The 15,518-nt window shown below is 34.4% G+C and overlaps 1 protein-coding gene across 2 annotated transcripts in view; it reads left to right on the top strand.

The window, feature by feature from the left end:
• The window catches only part of LOC149776473 (dynactin subunit 2-like), a 60,564-nt gene extending 45,323 nt beyond the window's left edge, over positions 1-15,241 (top strand). For both annotated transcript variants that reach the window (XM_089940901.1, XM_089940899.1), the window contains 4 exons: positions 911-1,060; positions 2,583-2,685; positions 12,060-12,151; positions 13,274-15,241. In XM_089940901.1, coding sequence (XP_089797027.1) covers positions 911-1,060; positions 2,583-2,685; positions 12,060-12,151; positions 13,274-13,360 — 432 coding nt within the window. In that variant the 3' untranslated portion in view covers positions 13,361-15,241. The remainder of the gene's footprint in view (positions 1-910; positions 1,061-2,582; positions 2,686-12,059; positions 12,152-13,273) is intronic.
• The last annotated feature ends 277 nt before the right edge of the window (positions 15,242-15,518 follow it).

The following is a 15,518-nucleotide window of genomic DNA, read 5'->3' as shown; positions in this document are numbered from 1 at the left end:
TAAAAACCCTCCCAACCACCCCGCTATGTGAGCATCCTCATATAATATATGTCGCTCAGCTTAAAAAAATAGTGACACCTGGCGGTGGCAAGGGGAGGTAAGGGGCAAGAGTTATTGCCCTTTGGTCTATATGAGATAGACCGAAAAGACGAATTTTCGTCTTTTAGTAGGGCTGGATTTGAGAGGTAGCAGGCTTATATCCCTAACGTTAATGTGATCGGGTAAGTATTCTCGGAGAAACACAATTTACTAAAAATTTGCTTTTGCCAAGTATAAAGAAGATGCTGATTGATATATTTGATGTCAGTATATGGAATATTCCATTCAGAAATGGGAGACTGCAGGATAGCTTTGGCATATCTTCTTCTCCTTGTCACTAATGTAACTAGGCAGTCAGTTGTGTAAAATACTTTTACAAATTGTATGAAAAGCACATCTATTTAGAGGGATATTGGTACTTACTTTTGATCTTAAAAAGGAACAAGATTATCAGTATCTCACAGGTAATGCCCCTCCATTTAGTATTGCCTGAACCCTCCAAGTAATGTCCATGTCTTTGATACAGTTTTATGTTTTATGTTATATTGCCTGAACAGTCCAAGCCATCATTATTCTCAGTACTACATAATATCAGTGTGTACTAGGATGAATAAGCTTTGCATATATCACAATGTACAGATATAGATTTGGTATTGAAAGACTGTTAAGTATAGCGTTCACAGTTATATCTAGAGCAGGGCTGTCCAACCCGATTTTAAATGGCCCGCCAGAGCTTGAGCAGCTATGTAGTCGTTGCTTTTCAGTTTTCTTCTGCAGCCCGCAGCTTCAAGAAAAACATTTTTCAGTGGTCCATCGTGTCAAAAAGGTTGGACAGCACTAATCTAGAGTATTAAATTTCTCATATTTTTAGGGATCTGTGTCAGTCTTGAACTCCAAGTTGTCACTGTTGGAGCCAGCAAACTTAGAACAGGTGGAGGCCAGGCTCAACACTGTCCTGCATAAAATGAACCAGATTGCTGAGAAAAAGGCTGGACAGGAGGATCCAGATAAACAGTCTAAGGTAAGAATGTTGATCGCTTCATCCATAGCTCTGTTTGACATGTAGCACCACTGCATTTGGGCCCTAAAGGACGTTGAGTTTTTTTTTTTGCCCGCAATACAAGACTAGACATTAATATTATTTTAGACGCAAGGTTTAGCAGATTGTCATACCCTCACAGTTTGACAATAAATCTTGCAGTAATGACCCTTAAAATAGGTACATAAAAGCTTTAATTATGGAAATGTGATTGGTGCAGTTATTATGGATTCTGGCTTGTCCATATTTGTCTTGGATCTGGATTCATATCATATTCAATGGAGTTGGTCAGGGAACCAGGCTAACTTTACAGGAGTAGCTAGGACACTTTAAACTGCAGGTTTTTCATGCAAAATGCCTGCATGATCAAACTGTTGCTGATAGATTTTTCTAAAAATGGTGTCCAACAGACTATACTTGTTCAAGACAAAAGGGACAAGAATCCTTTTAAAAGTTTTTAATAGTACAGAAGAATGAAAAATAATATTCCGATTCATGGGGAAAAAGATCAGGAGTGGAAACAATTAGGTTTATTGGACATCATGTGTTGATTTGAGTATGTCTCGTGGCAGGACAGATATTAGCTGTTGCCATGTGAAATTGAAGAAGTAACCAATTTGAGGATTACGTGAAGTAGAATGATAGTAAGTAGATATTGAGCTCCATATAGTTGGAACTGCAGTATGCTGGAGTTAATTAAGGTCTAAGTGTACTTTACAAGTTTTTAATCAAACACATTGTTTACTAGCACTGCATTGACAGGCATATTTTTCAACTTGACATTAGCAGTATGTGATATATTGTTATGCCTTACTGAAAACAGGTCTAACTTACTGAAAAAATGACAGACTTACTGAGGTCTTGTGAGGATTGGCAGGTCTGGTTCATTGTTGGATTTTGTATTGAACTCAGTTGCATGTACCGTCATGAAACCTGATGGGTAAATTTATATAGAGAAATACTCACAGCTAGTAAAAGTAGGCCTACATTTAATGATCGACTGATATTGAGGATGTGCAGCAAATACTTTGCAGTGTATGTTAAAGCTGATTCCTGACTTTGTTACTACGGTATGGCCATTTGTCTGTTGTCTTTGGCATGTCCATCAACAATTCATTGATAACATGCTAGATGTCATATGTCTTATCTATATTCAGGACTGGAGTATGTGCATATATCATCAAGATCTTAGATGAATTCAGTAATGAGTGAGATTGATGCATATCAAATAATCTTGCATCAGATTGGCAGAGCTTGCTAAAACTCAGTTAATTTATTGGAGTCTGCAAATTTTAGACAAGGGAGACAACTTTTGTTATTTTTACAACATAGTGAAGATAGGTTTATCAATGTTACAAATCTCCTTTATTAACATTTGATCAAAATTCTGTAAAAATAGGAAGAGTTTTGTCATTAAGCATGGGCATATCATGAGAGAATCATTGTATGTAATTTGATAGATAATTTGATGAACATTCTTGTATACAGAGCATTGAATTTCCAGATTTCTGAGCTGTATGAGATGGTGAAGAAGTGGGAGGCCATTGCAGACTCAGTTCCACATGTGGTGGACAGGTTGGCTGCCTTAAGAGAACTTCATGAACAAGGTTAGTGCCCTCTTTGTAGCTTTATTATTTAATGCCATAGAATTGAAAATGGTGTACCTTTATTCATTGTTCAAATTTGCATTGATTTGATGTCATGACTACTTAGGTTGATATAGCTACACGAGAATTTTTCTTTGTGTAACACCAAGGTATCTAATTCATATTTCAAAGTCATTTCACTAAAAAGTTATACAGTTTTTTAAAATAAAATCAGTTTATGTTGGGCCATGCTAGACAAAGTTGGCAGAGCCCAGCATAATCATATAATTCTACTATTATAATGCTGTCCACAGGAGTCCTAGAGTATACCACTATAATGAAATATATATATATATATATATATATATATATATATATATATATATATATATATATATATATATATACTATTATAATGCTGTCCACAGGAGTCCTTGAGTATACCACTGTAATGAAATACAGTTTACATATATTTCTACTATTGTAATGCTGTCCACAGGAGTTGTGGAGTATACCACTGTAATGAAATACAATATACATATAATTCTATTAATAGAATGCAAGTCCATGGGAGTCCTGGAGTATACCAAGATAATGAAAAGTCCTAAAGTATACCACTGTGATGAAATTCAGTATACAGATAATTCTACTATTTTAATGCTGCCCATGGGAGTCCTGGAGTATGCCTCTTATGTTACTTGTTTAGGCTCTCATAAACAGTAACAGAGAAAAAGTGAAAACAACAAGCTTTGTAAAATTTAATAAATAATTTATTTCCCTGGAAAAACAATATAAAAATGAGGAAAAGAAATTACGGTTTTAAGAATCAGATCCAAAATAATCAAAGAATAATCCACCAATTAAATTTTAGAAGTTCTAGTGATGGAATATTCTAATGAAATTTGAGTTCTGGTCCCAACAAAATCCAAACTGGAAGGCGATGACATACGCTATAGCTAGTATTGTGCTGTTGTATCTACAGTTCTTTGTTGTTCCACAGACAGTAATCTGGTGTTTGAATTCCAAATAATATTTAAAGAAATATCTTTGTCCAAGAATTCTCTATGAGCATTCAGATATTTCCAGAAAAAAGAATTAATCTTTTAGAATCCAAATAATTTGAATAAAAATTAAAATGCAACTCCAAACTGGTCACAACAAAATAAACACCTTGGCATCAAGATTTTTTAAGCCCAAACTTACTAAAGTGTATATAAACATTGGTATTAAAAACATGACTACTGTGCAATTCCAGTTAAACCAGAATTTTGAAATAAGAATAAGATAAAATATAAAGTTGTTTACTTGACTCACTGGTTTCTGAATCGAGGTCAGGCACTAGGTCAGCTTTAGGTGACAACAAAACACTCAGATCAAACTAATTTCTGGAAAATGTCAAATTTCAGTAAACAAAATTACATTACTTTAACATGTAATAATTTTTTTATTAAAAAAACTTAGAGATAATTAAGTTAAATCAATTACAGATTAAATCAAATATACATAACAATACCACTGTAATGAAATATGATATACATATAATTCTACTAGTAGTATGCTGTCCATGGGAGAACTAGAGTGTACAACTATAAAATGAAATAGAATATACATATAATTCTTTTGGTAGAATGCTGTCCATGGGAGGCCTGGAGTATACCAGTATAATGAAATGTCATGGAATATACCACTATGGTGTAATCCAGTATGCATATAATTATACCATTATAATGCTGTCCATGGGAGTCCTGGAGTATACCAGTGTAATGAAATAGAATATACATATAATTATATTAGTAGAATGCTGTCCATGGGAGTCCTGGAGTATACCAAAATAATGAAAATACCACTGTAATGAAATACGATATACATATAATTCCACTATTATAATGCTGTCCATGGGGAGTCCTAGAGGATACCACTATAATGAAATAGAATATACATATAATTCTACTAGTAGAATGCAGTCCATGAGAGTCCTGGAGTATACCATTATAATGAAATACAATATACATAATATTCTACTATTACGTAAGGGGTCCCTAGTGGTCGAGTGGTCTAACACGCTCTCCGCTATGGATCACTGCCATCTCACCTCTGTCTGCGTGGGTTTGAGTCTCAGATTCAACCAATGTGGGTATGTGAGAAAGCTTGCCAGTAGCTTCTCGTGGGTCGGTGGTTCTTTCCGGGGGTTTTCCCGGGTTCTTCCTCCATTAATACTGGTCACCATGTATAGCCTATCGTGTGCTGAAAAATGGCGTTAAACCCTACAACAACAACAACTATTACATAATAAAATGGGATCCGTGACTGTACTTGCCTTTTAAAAAGAACCATGATAGAATGAAGGACTATAGTGAGACCTCAAATGTGTTTGAATTTGATACATCTAAATCATTATTTAGAGGAGTTATGGCTCTCGATTGCCCTTCTTCCTAAATTTGGTATATGCAAGATCATTTTACTAAGAATAGTTGGATTTCCACCAGATTTAGTGTGCAGTTTTCCATTTATGAGGCCTCAAACAAGTTAAATTTCCAACATTCCACAACCTGATTAATAAGAGTTATGGCTGCTGATAGTGCATCTCCTTAACATTGGTTTCTGCTCTATATCTTTATCAAGATTTGGTATGCACCTTGACATTGATGAAGGTTGAATGCATTTAGTTTTCAGTATTCCACAACTAAACTTGCAGGATTTATAACCCCTGATATTCTATCAGCAATACTTTATTGATCATTCTTCAATGCAACCAGTTTTAACTTGCAGCTTTACATCGATTAGACCTCAGATAAGTTTGATTTCCAGCTTTCAATGACAGCTTGACAGCAGTTATGTTCCCTTATGGCTTCTCCTTATGACTTTGGTTTATGTAGCATAACTTTACTTAGGATTATTGTACAAAATTTGGCATGCACTGTGATATTGATGACTCCTTCAATGAATTAGGTTTCCATTTACAGGAGTTAGGGCCTTAATTGCACAATTTGCCCATTTTCCTTTGATTCCCAAACATAATTCACTCAGCATTGGTTGATTTTAAAAATCTAGTTAACATGCACCACTGTATTGTTGTGACCTCCTAATTCATTTGATTCTCAATGATCCCAGCTATCAGTTACTAGAATTGTGGCCCCTGATTGCCTGTCTTAATAAACTATGGTTTCAGCATCATTATCTTGTCTGGAATTGTCAAATTTCAACCAGATTTTGACGTGCAGAAGAATCTCCCATTTTTTTTCTAACTTTGGTTTTGTTCAGAATCCAGCAATTAAAGTAAATTAAATTTTTTAAAACTCTTACTGAACAAATTACAGCAAGTAGGGCCTTTTGTGATGCACCCATTGCTAATAGCTTTAGATAGTCATGCAATAAATATGTTCTTATATTTTAGTTCATTTCAAATTAAATTCTGGACACTTGTGGAATAATTAGAATTTTTCTTACTAAGATTTGAAAAGTCTGCACAAATTTGACTCATTTTATAAATGTGATTTGAAAATGAGCATGTGTTCAAGATTCTCTATTGATATCACAACTTTTATCATTCTATGGCAACTGCTCAGGTGGCCTATTGGTTAGAGCATCCACATCAGATACAGGAGGTGGTAGGTTCGATCCCTGGTCGAGTCATACCAAAGACTTGCAAAAATAGTACTAACAGCTGCCTCACAAGGCACTTAGCATTAAGAGGTTAGTGTCAGGACTGGTTGGCCTGGTGTCAGGATAATGTGACTGGGTGGAACATCATGCTACATGTCTGCGGCATGATGCCTCAGTGCTAGACATCACTACAAACTGCCACACTGCAGACATCGTAGCGATATGACTGAAAATTTGTTAAAGCTACATTAAAAATCCAAGTCACACACACACATCATTCTATGGCTTAGATGTTGGCATAAGGTGCAGGAAATTGGTGGAATCATTCAGCATATCTCGGCAACCAATTTACCTTATTACATGCTAAAACAGAGAATTGAACTTTCACCTGGAGAGCTACATTGCAGGTTTGCTATCCAGATCCTATGAAAAGCATTTGTGGCCTTTTGGCCAACTGTTCTTTTCATCTTCGCTAAACTTAAGCATTTTAATTTGGTTTTCTAGGTGGCATTTGGGCCATGGGCCACAAGAAGAGTTTGACAACACTTAGAACTTGTCTGATTTAAATGATGATTCTTGATGGTTGATTCCCTTATTTTCTGAACCAGTTATGTTGAAATGATTTTTAGACTAGCAGGGCCCCGAGTGGTCTAAAGCACTGTCCGTTGCGGATCATTGCCATCTCACCTCTGTCTGCTTAGGTTCAAATATCAGATTCGGCCAATGTGGGTATGTGAGAAAACTTGCCAGTAGCTTCTCGAGGGTCAGTGGTTCTTTCTGGGGATTGCCCGGGTTCTTCCTCCACCATTAATACTGGCCGCCATGTATAGCCTATCGTGTGCTGAAAAGTGGCGTTAAACCCTTCAACAACAACAACATGAACTTAAGCATTTTAATGGGGTTTTCTAGGTGGAATTTGGCACATGAACCACAAGAAGAGTTTGACAACACTTAGAAATTTTCTGAATTAAATGATGATTCTTGATGGTTGATTCCCTTTTTTTCTGAACCAGTTGTTATGTTGAAATGATGTTTTGACCAAGGGCATGAATATCAGAACAATAATGTTCTCATTTTACATATCTGCAATTCCTGGTTCAGTCACAGTTCTAACACATGTAAAGGATGCCATGATTACTTGCATGCAAGTTGGATACAACTACAAATGTATAAACCTAGGTCAGTCATTGCATAATGTCCTGGTAGATCTGGGTCTTAGCATTTTGCTGGCATTAATCAGTAGAATAAGCAACACAGACCCTGATCTGTCAGTAAAGTATGTGATGGTATGCAGTTTGTAGTTGCACCTGACTTATGTGCAAATATGTATGGTATGTGGTTTCAGAAGATTTCCTTCATATCATAGATCACCCCTGCCAACATTTGGCTTCTTTGCCATGAATCATCGCTTGGTTCAAAATGTAGCTCTGCAATCAAAAGGCTGCATTTGTATATTTTGAGAAATGTTTCCATGTCTAGAGTAGCATTATATATTCTGAGTATTGTTTCCATGTCTGGAGTAACATTTGTACATTCTGAGTTAATGTTTCGATGTCTGCAGTCACATTTGTATATTTAGAGTAATGTTTCCATTCTGAGTATTGTTTCCATGTCTGTAGTAACGTTTAAACTTTATGAGTAATGTTTCCACATCTGGAATAGCATTTGTGTATTGTGAATGTTCTCGTTCTGAGTAAGTGACAGTTGATGATAGATCATTTATTGGGTTTTTAAAATACAGTACTTGTGGATTCTGTTTATTGCAGATAGAAATGATACATAGATGTGATATTGCTGCCTATTAGTTTTTTAGAACATAAATTAGCATTAAATTTTTTATTTTTTAGGCATCAGTTTTCATCAATGTACAAAAACATTCAGTTTTCTTTGTTATTTAAATAAACAGATTTGGAAAAGAGCTATATTCACATACAACTCATTGTCCGTTGGGCTATAACAAGTCCTTTTATATCCACAGACAGATCATTGTCCATTGGGTCATAATGAGTCCTTTTATATCTACAGACAGATCATTGTCCATTGAGTCATAATGAGTCCTTTTATATCTACAGACAGATCATTGTCCATTGAGTCATAATGAGTCCATTTGTATCCACATACAGATCATTGTTCATTGGGTCATAAAGAATTATTTCTACAGGCAGATCATTGTTCATTGGGTCATAACGAGTCCATTTATATCTGCAGACTGATCATGGTTCATTGAGTCATTACAAGTCCATTTATATCCACATACAGATCATTGTTCATTGGGTCATAAAGAGTTATTTCTGCAGGCAGATCATTGTTCATTGGGTCGTAATGAGTCCATTTATATCTGCAGACAGATCATTGTTCATTGAGTTATCACATGTCCATTTATATCCACAGACAGTTCATTGTTCATGGGGTCATAAAGTGTTATTTCTACAGGCAGATCATTGTTCAATGGGTCATAATGAGTCCTTTTTGTTCACAGACAGATACGGTTCATTGGATCATAACAAGTCCATTTATATCCGCAGACAAATCATTGTTCATTGGGTCATAATGAGTCCATTTATATCCACATACAGATCATTGTTCATTGGGTCATATATAGTTATTTCTACAAGTAGATCATTGTTCATTGGGTCATATATAGTTATTTCTACAGGCAGATCATTGTTCATTGGGTCAAAACATTATTTCTACAGACAGATCATTATTCATTGGGTCATAAAGTCCTTTTATTTCTACAGACAGATCATTGTTCATTGGGTCATAAGGATTTATTTCTACAAGTAGATCATTGTTCATTGGGTCATATATAGTTATTTCTACAGGCAGATCATTGTTCATTGGGTCAAAACGTTATTTCTACACACAGATCATTGTTCATTGGGTCATAACGAGTCCATTTATATCCACAGACCATTCATTGTTCATTTGGTCAGAAAGAGTTATTTCTGCAGGCAGATCATTTTTCATTGGGTTATAATGAGTCCTGTTTTTTTCACAGACTGATCATGGTTCATTGGGTCATAACGAGCCCATTTGTATCCACAGACATATCATTTGTTTATTGGATCATAATGAGTTATTGCTACAGGCAGATCAATGATCATTGCATCATAGAGTGCTGTTATTTCTACAGGCAGATCGTTGTTCATTGGGTCTTAAAGAGTCCTGTTATCTCTACAGACAGATCATTGTATATTGGGTCATAATAAGTCCATTTATATCCACAGATAGTTATTGTTCATTGCTTCATGAAGAGTTATTTCTACAGGCAGATCATTGTGATAATTGTTCATTGTGTCATAATGAGTCCTGTTTTTTACACAGATAGATCATTGTTCACTGGGTCATAACGAGTCCTTTTTTATTCACAGACATATCAATGTTTAAAGATGTACTGACTAATCGGCGATACTCATCGGGCCAATTATTGGAACAATCGGTATAATCGGTATCGACAGAAATAATCGGTGCTGATGTAAACAAATTTCCAAAGTATAAATTCAATCATAACATTCATCTTGACATGGCTTGAATTTTAAATCAGAGTTAAATAATGGAAATTAAGGAATAAACATTTGATTTGGGGGTTAATTGAAAGACAATATATTCTTAAAAGTAAATACTTTTTAACACACTTGCTGTAAACTACCGCTGATTGTCTGCTAACAACAAATTATCAATACCATGCATGCACTCATCCCAATCACAGCAACCATCCAGCCAATGAGGCCTCGTGTGGCTGTTGAACTTAGAGCATACACATTATAGGGATGGTCCTGGCTTTTAAAAAGTTGTCACCAAAAAAAATCACCAATCTCAATATTTTGTTGCCAGTTTTCAAAAAGTGTCGCTAGAATAAGTAGTGAATATTTTTCCAAAACTGTTAATGTAATAGGCAATGAAAATTGAAAAAGATGGGATAGTTATTACTTTATTGACAGCAAGCAATACAGCCATAATATTACAAAATAAATCATTTCATGACTGTTTTGCACTACTTTCATGGTCTTTGCATTGCGAATCACCATTAGTGCATAGGTCTAACTGTTGTCACCTGAAATAAATGCATTATCAAATGTAAAATATCTACTTTACTACAGTCTCTCTTTTTTAATAGAAACATCAGGTATTAAGCAAATCTATATTATGTATATTATTTTCCAAATAATAGTTTTGTAAGAAACTTTATTTAGATGATGACATTTTAATACTAAAACCTTATGATCGTACTTTGCAATGTAAGATAAGTGACGTATAATGCGTCTGTCAATTTCATGCATTCAGGAATTAAATGCCCCTCCCCCTTTATGGCTAGAATCACAAAGTACATCTCTGTCAACCAGAGTTCAGAAATTTATTTTTGCCACGCTTTACATGCTTTGCTTGTTTGTGAATTGCTTCCTAAATCCCAGAAATGATCGCTGAATGCTGTAGATTTTTCTCGACAAGCAAATTACAATCTTCATTCCCACCAATGAAAGTTACACAAGTCACCTTAACCTGGCATTACTGTACCTTATATATAAGCATTGATTACCATCATTAAATTAAAAGAAGGAATGAAGAAACATATCACAGAGCATATGTGCCCCCAAAAAACTAATTCGGAATAAATATGTTATTTAGTAAAGAGTTTTATTTGCATATATGAGTTAACAGTAAGAAATAAGGTCGGATATAAAATGTAGGAGATAGTTTTCACATGTATGGTAGCTTGAAACTTAAACTGTTAACATAAATCCGCACCCATTTTAGGCATTGTTAGTTATAACAAAAATAGGGCATGGTTTACTTGTCAATCAAAAGGTAGTACTTTCACAAATTGTAGAACAGGCGGTTTTTTGAAATAATCCGTCTCATAATCAGTATCAGCAATTTTAATAATTAGCTATACGCAGTATCGGCATAATCGACAAAAAGTGGCATCGCTACAGCTTTATATATCATTACTCATTGGGTCATAAAGAGTTATTTCTACAGGCAGAACATTGTTCATTGGGTCATAACGAGTCCATTTATATCCACAGACAAATCATTGTTGATAGGGTCATACATTTTTTGCAGCGACAAAGTTCTTGAAACTTAGTACATCTACCATTTGAAAAAGCTGACTTCATAGTTTGGTATATTCATGTTTGCAAGCTCAAGAATTGCCTGGAAATTTCCAGTTTCGAGGATTTTTAAACACACCAGATATCTTAAAATATTAAAAAGGTTCTGTGGGCATATTGACAGGTAACTAATTGTGTAAATCAAGACATATTAGTTGGGGAACTGTTTGTGTGAATGGGGACATTAATGTGGGAATTGATTTTGTGAATCATGCCATAATAATGGGGAACTGGTTGTGCAAATCAGGACATATTAATGGGAGATCTCTTTGAGTGAATTGGGACATAATAATGGCGGAACTGATTGTTTGAATGAGGACATACTAATGGGGAAACCAGTTGTGTGAATTAGGACATATTAATGTGGAAACTGGTTGTGTTGTTGGGGATATATTAACAGCCAGAGTAGTCAGAACTTGCATTTGATCCCATTTCCTTATAAAACTGCAATAGATTATGTACACTAATTGGTGTGTTTCTATAGTGAACAGACAACTAAAGTTGTCAGAGCTTGCATTTGATCCCTTTTCCATATAAAAAGGCAAACAAAGTAGTACACATGTGCTTAGTTTCTGTTGGAATGGGGCCGTCAAAGTTGTTAAAACTTGCATCTTTCTCTTTGCTATATCAAAAGGTAATAAAATATGTACGCTAGTATATAAGTCTTTATATTTTCAGCCCTCCAGTTCAGTCAGGCTCTTACCTATCTTGACACAACTCAGCAGGAGATTAATAATAGCCTGAAGTCCCATGGGGATATGCTAAAACAGGTAGACCCTTTTTAAATATCAGTCATATAAATTTCTTGGTTTTTAACTCTACTGGTCATAGACCAGACAGGCTTACAGGATGGTCTGTTGGCCATCATCAGTCTGATAGCACCAGCGTGCCATTGCTACCCCTCCTAAATTACCTGATGGATTGCCTTGAAATTTTACACACATTCATCCCATGGTCTAGTTTGTCCTGTTTGAAAATGGTGCTGCTCTGGCAGTCAGTATGACTGCTTGAGTGGAACATGAGTTGTCACAGGTGAAAAGGTCTTCATATCTCCCCAAACAAGGAAATTAATTGTTTATTACTCCAAAATTGTACAAGAAAGGGCAACAATCATGCAAGGGAGACATGATGTTTTGCTTCCCTGACAAGCGATATTCTGTGCAGAAATCATGTACCCTGTTTCTTTTATAACATATAGTTAACACTGTTACATTTATGAGGTATAATCAAGTATCAGCTTAAAGTTTCTTAAAACTGTGTTTCAAACAAACTACATCAATTTAAAGGATTTTAAGTACTGTAGAACTTTGAAATTTCAAAGTACTAGGAACTATATTTGTTTCTATTGTGTTTTTCTTAGTTGTGATGATCTTTTAAAGGTGACATACAAGAGAATGTTATACACTGTGACTGAACAATCATTTGAGCAATGCCAAGAATTCAAATAACTGGTGCTTTGATGGTCATAGTTTTACTCTATCACCAGTATGGACTTAAATTCAAAGAGAACATTCAAGAAATAGTTACATGAGTATAGAACATATTAATTTAAAATTATGTAAAGATTTTTAGTTAAATTATGCACCGTAAACTAATAGAAAAAGGCATTTGAATCATTCTCACATTTTAAGATCTCTTTTGCAGTCAATTCCCATAAATGCATAATTATTATCTGAAAGTCCATAAAAATAAAATGCAATTATCTGAAAGTCCATTGTAATCAAATGCATTTATCTGACAGTCCTTTATAATAAAATGAAATTATCTGGAAGTCGATGATAATAAAATTCAGTTTGTACAGATGCAATAACCACATCAATGATATAATAAAGCACCAGTAAGTGACAGAAACAGTAATATCTCAGTAATATCTTTTATTTTGTTATTTCCAGTTGCAAGAGACCTTCACGCAGAATACAGATAGCTTGAAGATGAATTGTGAGAGCTTAGACACTAGAATAAAGGCCCTTAAGAAGTGATTAATCTTAAACTACTTTTATGTCTTGTGTGTCTGGAAAATAATACTTGTCTGGAAAATAATACTTATTTTCCTGGTATAGGATAGTATCACATCTTAAGGATCCTACTATTTTTTACATTTTGCAACAAATTTTACATTTTTTGTTTTGTTTTTTGCTGACGTATATTATTTATTGAATCGAACTATGGGGATGCCTTTGTTGGAATTTTGTGTACAATTAAAGTATTGGGAAAAATTGTGTTATCCTCAGCAAATGTAGGCCTTAAAATAAAATTGCATATGAGACTTATTATATTCAAGGCTGATGGGTTTATTATTTGTATATATATCATCCAGGTTGGGGTAGATTCGTGCATATATATGCCTGTATGAAATGCATTTTGTTTATGAGAAGAAATGGATTTGTTTAAATTTGTTTTTGTAATGCTGTTGCTCTATTAACACTACTATGGAAAGAATTTAAGGAGTTATTTCCAGCAGATTGATATGTATTTATTTAAAATAAGGTCAAAGTCCTTAGTGTACTATTCATCGTCTTGCACATGACTCAGATGTTACAGTCATCCCTGGCAAAGTCCTTTGTGTTAGAGTACTATTCATCTTCTCTCACATGACTCAGATGTTACAGTCATCCCTGGCAAAGTCCTTTGTGTTAGAGTACTTTTCATCTTCTCTCACCTGACTCAGATGTTACAGTCATCCCTGGCAAAGTCCTTTGTGTTAGAGTACTGTTCATCTTCTCTCACCTGACTCAGTACTCAGTTGTTAAACTTACTTGCCCTCTTCAAGGTTAATCTCATATACAAACCAACAGATATCTGTATAATGTTACAATTCACTTGACATCACTACCATTTCTATCCCTTGGAGATAAAGAAACTTGTGTACATGAGAATTAGATGAAATAAAGTGTGGTGTGTTATGAGAATTAGATGAAATAAAGTGTGGTGTGTTGCCCAGTACATATATGACAAGTTAAAATATTATGACACTTCATTTTGTAAAAGTAAATAAGATATCTTTTTATATTTCTGGTTTACTCGCAAGATATGTCACACTTTGAAAAATCACAACCATTCATCGGGTCAAAAATTATTTAAAATTTTAATGACTAATTAATTTATTCAGACAATTATAAATTCATTTTTCAAGCTTTTTGATATTTGGAGTTAATTTATTATTTATGGTCTCGGTTTTCATGGTTAATTAAAAACTAACATTTTCCTGTATGCATCATTTAGTGGACATGGCTCCAATGTCCACTAAATAATGTTTGCAGGAAAACAAACTTTTAATTAATTTATAAATATAATTTTTGGATTCTTAAATCAATGATTTGAAACAAGAACAACAATGCTGAAAGAAAATTCATACCTACGGGGGGGGACGAATTCACAATATCCTGCATTCTTTGAAAAACTTTTTTTTTAAATTTAGAGCTTTGCAAAATTGATATCTTATTTTGAATATTTCTGTATGTTTAAATTTCACACTTTGATCCCTTTTATGTAATTTGACATTTCATTTATTGGTTTATGTTTTCCATGAAGGTGTTAATGATCGATGAGGTATTGTAACATGGTTGCTCCATCAGCCAGATGTTACTTCTTTAATATGATAGCTATGGTGACTTGATACTGTTAGTACAAGGGAGGACCTTGGGATGTTACTTTTTAAGTGCAATGTCGTTTATCTTATCAGACTATTTGGCTTTATCAGCAAGAAAGTACTCATACATTTGTGGTGTTGTCCCTTTGTGATATACGAATACATTTATGTTATTCTTGCTGTATTTGTCATTGCTATTTTTTTGTTCAGGTATTTCAGTTTCAGTTTCAATTTTAAAAGTGCCACATAATAAAAGTCTACTTATTAACAAGTCTTTCTTGTATCAATTGGTTAAATGAAAGGATGAAGAAAAAAAGAAAGCTGACTGACAGCTGCACTTGTAAAAAATTGTCTAGACCTACTTATGAACTTCCATTTCTCATTCCACCCATCATTATGGATTAACATCCACAGATCATTTCTTTTTATTCCAATGACTGTAATACCATCAGCATTTAATAGTATCTACACTACCCTGCAGCCATGATATGGTGACAAAGCATAGATGATGTGCATGATTTACACGCATGGATCAAAAGCTTAAATTT

Source organism: Sinohyriopsis cumingii, chromosome 18 (assembly GCF_028554795.1).
Source record: "Sinohyriopsis cumingii isolate HCF-2022 chromosome 18, ASM2855479v2, whole genome shotgun sequence".
Lineage (NCBI taxonomy): Eukaryota > Metazoa > Mollusca > Bivalvia > Unionida > Unionidae > Sinohyriopsis > Sinohyriopsis cumingii.
This window is presented reverse-complemented; position numbering and strand designations above follow the sequence as displayed.